This window comes from Nuphar pumila, chromosome 14, assembly GCF_984573655.1.
Source record: "Nuphar pumila chromosome 14, dmNupPumi1.hap1.1, whole genome shotgun sequence".
In the NCBI taxonomy this organism is placed as follows: domain Eukaryota; kingdom Viridiplantae; phylum Streptophyta; class Magnoliopsida; order Nymphaeales; family Nymphaeaceae; genus Nuphar; species Nuphar pumila.
This window is the reverse complement of record NC_143262.1, coordinates 39,137,572-39,145,441: the sequence shown is the minus strand read 5'-3', so window position 1 is coordinate 39,145,441 and position 7,870 is coordinate 39,137,572. Positions and strand designations below refer to the sequence as shown.

Below are 7,870 nucleotides of genomic sequence, written 5' to 3'. Positions count from 1 at the left end.
TCTTGCCGTGACAGTGCTTTGCCGGAATCCCCTTTTGGCCGACTTCTCCTCATCGTTAGCCACCACATTGTTCTTCGTTTTTTATCGCTGGAAAGTTTTTTTCCCCTTGTCGGACGTCATTTGGAAGCCGATATTTTGGTAACCATGCCTCGCACGAAGTCTGCATCTGCAAAAGGTTTAGGTTCTCCTCCTCCTACACCTACTTCAAGACATGGTTTTTCACTAAGATTACTTCGCAATCCTCTTCTCTATGACACTTTTGGATCAATTTCCGCACTACCTATTTTACCAGGCCGAAATGTTCTATTTCACTTGTTTTCTCGTTACAAAATAAGAGAATTATTTCCTGGTATTTCACATCTTTTTGATGCTTGTGCAGACACCCTTCACTATCCTTTTCTTATTCACTTGTTTTACACGAATTTACAAATGAATCATGAAACTGGAGTTTTGTCTTCTCTTGTTCGTGATGTTGAAATCGAGTTTGATTCAAAATTACTTGGAGAAATTCTTGAAATTCCACCTTCAGACACTCTTTTCAACACTATTGAATTGAATGATGAAAGAGTTTTTGAATAAATTCTTCTTCCAGAAGCACCTCACTGCCCTCCTTTCAAAAATACTAATCTTCAAACTCGTGCACGCATTGCTGGATGAATCCTTGCCCACAATGTTCTACCCAAAACTGGTTCTTTTGATTATTATTCCACAGATCTATCTACGGCTCTTTATGTTTTATTTGGAAATATTTCTGTCAACTGGGCCAATGTGTATTTTACAAACTTGTGGAAACAAAAACCATTTCTTCCTTATGGTTGTATTTTAACCCGTATTTTTAGACATTTTAAAGTTCCTTTAACAAATGAAAAGTATATTGAGCAAAAAGAGTTCTTTGATCAAACAATTTTTAAAAGAATGAAAATTAAATATCTGCCTCCTTTAAATGTTGATCAAACTGAACCATCTGATCCTAATGAACCATCTATTTCTGAACCTTCACCTTCTGCGACACCTTCATCTCATGCAAAAAGAAAGAAATTTTCGACAAATCAAGACCATGATGAAGTTATGCAGAGATTAGAAGCTTTGGAGCTGCATCAACACACCTTTCGTGAAAATGTGACTCAACAACTTGCTTCAATTCAGAAGGATGTAACTGCCATTAAGGATTTGCTAAACTCTCTTTTCTGATCTTTGATCTTTGAAAAACTTACTTTATGGGTTGTAATATTTTTAAACTTGTATCTCTATTTTGCTTATGCTATTTTTGCCCTTACTCTTTTTGATTCTGACAAAAGGGGGAGAAAAAGATAAAGATAGTATTACTTTGAAATTGCAGGGAGATCTTGAGAAAAAGATGATAGCAATTACATTACAGGAGATCTTGCATGAGAAATGCAAAATTAAGAGAAAAAGAAAGCTTTGAATGAATGTATTTCTAAATGCATGAAGAAATGATGAATGGAAATGCAAACCAATCAATATGTGATATATGTGCTTTAAATGTGCTAACTTTTAATGTTTTGCAGCATATTGATAGGGGGAGTAAAATCTCCATCTATGCATCTAAATGCTTCATCTTTGATTAAGTTTGTCGTCATCAAAAAGGGGGAGATTGTTACAACAATGAAGCCATACATGATACTTCAAGTACAAGGTTTTGATGATGAGCAAGTAGAATCAACTGCATTTCAGCTAAGGCTATGAAGAAATTGAAGAATTCGGTGAAGAATCCTTGAAGACTAGTGTGCAAATGTTTAATTCATTAAAAGTCTTAGATTCTTGTAAGAGCCTTACTTAAAGTGCATATTTAGGTTGCATTTCACCTTAAAAGTCTTTAGAAAAACTTTTCTAAAAGAAACTCCTTTGAAAATCTTTTTAGAAAACTCTTTTCTTAAATTTTCATGTTTATTAGTCGACCAATCGACTTATCAGTCGACTAATCCTTTCACGCCATATTTTCTAAAAAGTCATTCTTGTCAAATTAGTCGACCGAAGATTTTACCAGTCGACTGGACAGAATGTCTGTTTTCTGGAAAATTAGCAGCAGTCGACTAATGGTTTTATCAGTCGACTGAACAGAACATGTGTTTTCTGAAAATTTAGCAGCAGTCGACTAATGCTTTTTATCAGTCGACCGAACAGAATGTTTGTTTTTCAGAAGATTTTAGCAGTAGTCGACTAAAAGGTTTTTCAGTCTACTGATGATATTATCAGTCGACTAACTTTTCTTAAGTCGACTAAGTTTCAAAAGTTCAGATTTTCAAACGGCTCGATTAACAGATCAGTCGACCGACGATAACGGTCAGTCTACTAATAACTAACTATTAGTCGACTAATTGATGTTTCAGTCGACTAATTTTGCCGTTTTCCTGAAACTTCAAAAAAGGCATGTCTTTTCATTTTTCAAACGTTTTAATCGTTCAAAATGGACAGTTTTGACACCCTTTCATACTCTCAACGTATGAAATCTTTTAACTATAAATATGAGTGCATTCTACACTCAAAAACAATGAAAATTCAATAGAATCATATTGAATTACTTCTTGCTTTTCACTCCTATTCATTCAAGTATTTGTTTTCTCACTCACGTGATATTTTCACTTCAGTTTTTCACTCAAATCACTTTGAGAGATAGGGAATTCGTGAGTAGAGTGTTTCAACAACCTCAAAAGCCAATTGCATCTCATTTGCTTTCAAAAGGAAGGCTCATAGGTTTTATTGTAAGTTGTTATTTCTTTTGTGTAAAAAGGACTCCTTGGTGTAAAGGAGTTGTTTGTTTTCAGTAGGATTGTTACTGAAAGTGGGACCGGTTATGGTCTGTGTGATCTTGTAGTTTACAAGGTTGATAGTGGAAAATCTCAAGCGGGTTTTGCTTGGGGACTGGATGTAGGTCGGGTTTGACCGAACCAGGATAAAATCTTGTGTTCTTTGTGTGTTTGCTTTGAGATTTGCAAAATCATTCAATATTCCGCAGAAATTTTTAAAAGCACTATTCACCCCCCTCTAGTGCTCGTTGCCTCGATCCTAGTGCACTTTCAGTGAAGTGGAAGATGGATATATGGATGGAAAGTGTGACAGATATGGAAGATGGCTGCTACTGTAAGTAATGCTGAAATGTACCGAAAGAAGCAACAGGGGTGTGATTGCTGGAATTGAAAGGGGTTAGCAGGAAATGCAGGTGAAATAGTGGTGATAGGTGTTTGCACTTGCTGCCGTAAAGGATTAAAAGTTGCCCCAGGGGTCTTGACCATAGAGCTGACAAACCAATCCAAGATTGAACTTGTTCTATTAAACCTGAATTCCCCCAGATAGCCCCAGCTGCAATGGGGACCTGACTTTGTATCTGCTACACAACTTGAATCTGGGGCTGCCCGAATATATTATAGAGTAGCGCAGATAAATGCACAACAGAGGAGTTCTGAAATGAAACAGGTTAGGATGGTAGTTGTTGTAGGTACGTATGGCAGTGGTGTGATGGAGGCTACAAAAGGCGTGAACATGGGGGTGACAGGTCAGCAACACCATATAAAGAAGCACTAGCTTTGAATGTCTGTTCGAAAACAAGAGCAGCCAATGTCGTGTGGCCACCAGCAGACCCTCCAAATATGCAAAGATATTCACCATCTACTCTGCCAGTCACCACCAGAAATTTTGCACAACTGCAGCAGTCATTAACATCAACTATACCCCAAGATCCTAATAGTCTTTCACGATATTCCCTGCCATAAACAATGCTTCCTCCATAATTGACATTTGCAGATGCCCATCCACAGCTAGCCCAGTGCTGAGTGTTAAGGTCCAGCACTCCATGTACCTTAACTCTATATAATGAAGTCATATAAAGGATGCATAATGGATTATCAGATGAGAATAGTGTAGAATGGTGAAAAGAAGAAGTCATAACATAAATGGGGAGATCAAGGGTATCTAGATGCAGTGTAGTGAGAGTAAATGTGATTGTGCTGCTGCGCTGCTGGTGGTTTAGGTGTTGTGAGATGAAATTTGATGGTGAAATATGCCATGAGTGAGTGCAACAATAACGTGCAGGTGATGGCATGCATCTGTAGAAGTATTATTGTGAATACAGGTGTATGGGAGATAAGATAACCACACAAAGCTCGAGAGGCACTTCTTCAATAGCTTCAGGTGAATCTGATAACATCTTGGAACATGATATATGGAGTAAATAGATTAACAAAGATTCAATAACCTTGATGTTTACATATTCTTCAGGCCTTCATGTAAGGGGCCATTCAATCGACATGTCCTGCACAAAAATCAGGCTTCATGCCAGGCCATGACATGGAAGATTGGGCAGCCGCTTCACCTTTACTCAGAAGATGCACCCCAATTAGGGCCTCAATGACATCCACCACATATTTTCTCTGCAAAAGTCTTTTCCGCTTAATAAATGTTTTTTTTTTTTTTTTGAGACAGAGTAATGATCTTTCTTCCCTAAACATATATTGTTTTTTTTTTTACCTGGAACAATCTATTCTGTAGCATATCCCAGCAACGAGTCTTTGAATATTCCTAATGTTTCCAACGAGAAATCCTCTTGGCACTTCTTTGTAAAAAGTGTTTTCATGCTCTTCTTAGCTGGGACATCAATATACTGTATATAGCTTCCCATACGGATTTTCTTCAAGCTAGTGGCTGGAAGCATAACTCCTATTCTATAATGGACGGCACCAAAAAAAAATGAGTAAACCAAGATGATAGATTTCTAGAGCCTGGTTGCCCTTAATTTCTAAGTTATTCACAACGATCCCAATTTTGATCCCTTAATCGAAGTTTTTATGAATCCAGCCTTGTCCACAACGGATCCAACAAGTCTATGAATCATTAGCGCATGAATCTCCAACAGTTTTTCGGTGACCATGAAACTCCCTAGCAGACTTCACTGTGAATCTGAGTCGATTCACAGTGAAGCCAATGCAGTCCAATGTAATATATCGTACATGCAAGATACGATACTGATGTAGCCAAATCAAACAAAGAGGCTATGTAAAACAGGAGGTAGAGACAAAAATTATAATGGGATGTTCAGAAAACACTTTCCTATTATGCGATAATTATGAAGGTTTCTTACGTTAGATTGCAATTGGGAGGCAAACAGACCCAGTAGAACAGGGATCTAACTAAGAGGACGATCTGGATGCTGGATTAAAACCAACACAAATGCGATAAAGAACTAAATTAAATGCTACGAGCTTGATGCAAAAGAATCTATTAGATAAAGTGTATTACAATCATTAAAAGAAAAGGAAAAGATGATGGTCATAACATTACATCCAACAGAAGATTAGTTCGGCAAAAGATCAAGAAAAACAAGGAATCATGGAAAATCAAAAGAAAATTCAGAAGATAAAAATTACAGGGAAGGGAATGTATGTCAGATACAAACCACAAATGAAAGAAAAGTACAATAGACTATAGACTAAATCATAACATTAAACCAAATACAGAGATTACAGGAAGGATGAGAAGGAATCTAATGGACTCTCTGAAACGCTGCTCTGCACCCTACGACTCATCGACAAACAGGTATTCAATGCCTGGATATGCCTTATCTGAATACCAACAGCCAAATATGACCAGAGAAAACACCAATGGCGAGAAAGGGAAAGAGAAAATGCACGGATGCAATAATTTCAGCATGATTAAAACACTCCCTGATGTGGGGAAATCAAAATGTAGAAGCTAACAAAAGTAAATAGCGAAAGAAGCAGAAAATTGGTTGCTGAAAACGAAAACAAGAAAATTGTATACACGCAAATCTCCTACTGAAAAACCAAAGAAAATTCAATAAACATAAGAGGAGATATAGGAATGAACATTCCATTACTGTTGCACAGGGGAGGGGTTGATGTTGCTATAGACAAATCAACCCCTCTATAGTGCGTTGATGAGATGGAAAAGCAAGAGAAAAATGAAGAATAATGTAAGAAGGTATCTACAGAGAATTGAAAATGGGAGAGGGGGTTTTACCTGGTTTTGCAGGAATTCTGAAGGATCTTCCCTTCTATGCCATGCTTCGGCCCCCTTTTTTTTTTATGCGAAATAGGAAGAGGGGAAGTGATGGGAGGTAGAATAAGGCGATTCTCAGATGGATCAAGCTTCACTATGGGGCCGTGAGGAATGGTTTGCTTCAATGGTGGATCAAGCCTTCTTTACCCAGGGCCATCAGAAAAATAGAAGGGATAAAAGAGGGAAAAAAAAGAAGGAATGGAAAAAATCAAGGAGAAAAGGCGATGGTGGGGTGAAGGCGATGAAGGAAAAGGGGAACCTCAGGCATGTTTTTATAATGGCAAGCCGTTATGAATTTTATATTTGAGGTCCCCTGCGATTTTCAGAATTTTCAAGAAGAGGTTTTTCAGAAAAGGAGGGGGGTTTTAGCTAAAGGGGATTTTCATAATGTAGATGAACTACTTTTTTCTGAATTTTGAAAAAAAAATCCGAAAATATGAGAAAAATATGAGTACTTTTAGCAAGTGGGACCCAAATGAGGCTTTTGAAAGTTTCTTGTAAAAATATTTGTTTTTGAAATTTAAAGATTTTTTAAAAATAAGGTTTTTGGAAAACACTGTGTTAAATTTGGAAATTGATTTTTAGAAATGGATCTAGATCCAAAAATTTTGATAAAACATTAGAATTTGTATTTTTAAATTGAGATTGGACCCTAAAAACCTCTCAGAAAATATAAAGAATTTGATTTTTTGAGAAATAAGAGATTCAGGATCGTACTTGGATCCAGATATCCGATTTGGATCAGAAATTGAGTCAGAGATGAAAATTGAGTCTGGATTCCAGTGAATCCGAGAAATGAATGAAAATTTGATAAAAAAATTGACTCGATTTATTCAAAGAAAGGGACCCAGGGGCGAAAGGAGAATTTTTGGATTTTTTGGAAAATTTGTGGTGTTCACAGTTATGACGGAGAGTTCACAACTCTAGAACAATCTTGGGAAGATGTCTTGGAATATATGTTGTCGAAGGGAATGGTCAAACTCCCTAAGGTGGTTGATCCTCCGGTCATTATGGGCAAATGGACAGAAAAATTCTGTAAATTCCATCGAACTGTAGGGCATGACACAGAGCACTGTTTTGTCCTTAAAAATATCATCCAGGACTGTATCGACAAGAATTTGTTGATCAAAGATGAGGACGAAGAGCAGCCCGAGATCTTGTCCAAGCCTTTCCCCAAACATTCAGCTTCAGTTATCTCAGAAGAAACAATTTTTTTCCAAGACAGTATTCAACCATGTTCCAGCCAGGACATCCAGAATCAACATCAGGTCCTAGTTCTACGTCAGGAATGGTCTTCCACCAAGAGGGTGGATATCACTTTAATTCTTAGTAACAAGAAACCGGTCAGTGAGCCAACAAAGGTGACAACAGAAGTCACCAAGTAGATTCCTAGGATTTCGAAGCGCTTCATCAAGTCAACTTCAAAGAAGGGAGAAACATCGGAATCCATTCAAAAACCAATCACAGTGCTATCAAACATCTTCATCTTGGATTTGACCCATGCTTCCCCTGAACATTAACAAGTGCTAGACGATCTGCTAAGGAAGATCATGGTCAAGCCAAGCACAACCCCACAGGATATGACGCAGATCGTTAACCAAGCCATGACCAATGCACCAATAACCTTTTCAGATGAGGATTTGCTAAAACCTCATACATTCCACAATAATGCTTTGTACATAGTGGTGCGAACCAGGGGCATGACAGTCCCTCATGTACTCGTCGATGGAGGCAGCAACCTTAATATATGTCCTGAGATGACAGCCAAAGCCTTGGGCTTGAAGGAAGGAGAATATACCCCAGATCTGATAATGATCTACGATTTTGATAACCATGG

General features: G+C 37.6%; 1 protein-coding gene across 1 annotated transcript; it reads right to left on the bottom strand.

Annotated features, from left to right (window-relative positions):
- Positions 1-3,484: 3,484 nt before the first annotated feature.
- Positions 3,485-4,165, bottom strand: LOC149816777 (peptidase uncH-like). Its single transcript, XM_089986961.1, has 2 exons — positions 4,089-4,165; positions 3,485-3,824 (listed from the first exon to the last, which is right to left on the bottom strand). Exons 1-2 carry the CDS (start codon positions 4,163-4,165, stop codon positions 3,485-3,487), a joined length of 417 nt encoding a protein of 138 aa, XP_089843087.1.
- Between the last annotated feature and the right edge of the window lie 3,705 nt (positions 4,166-7,870).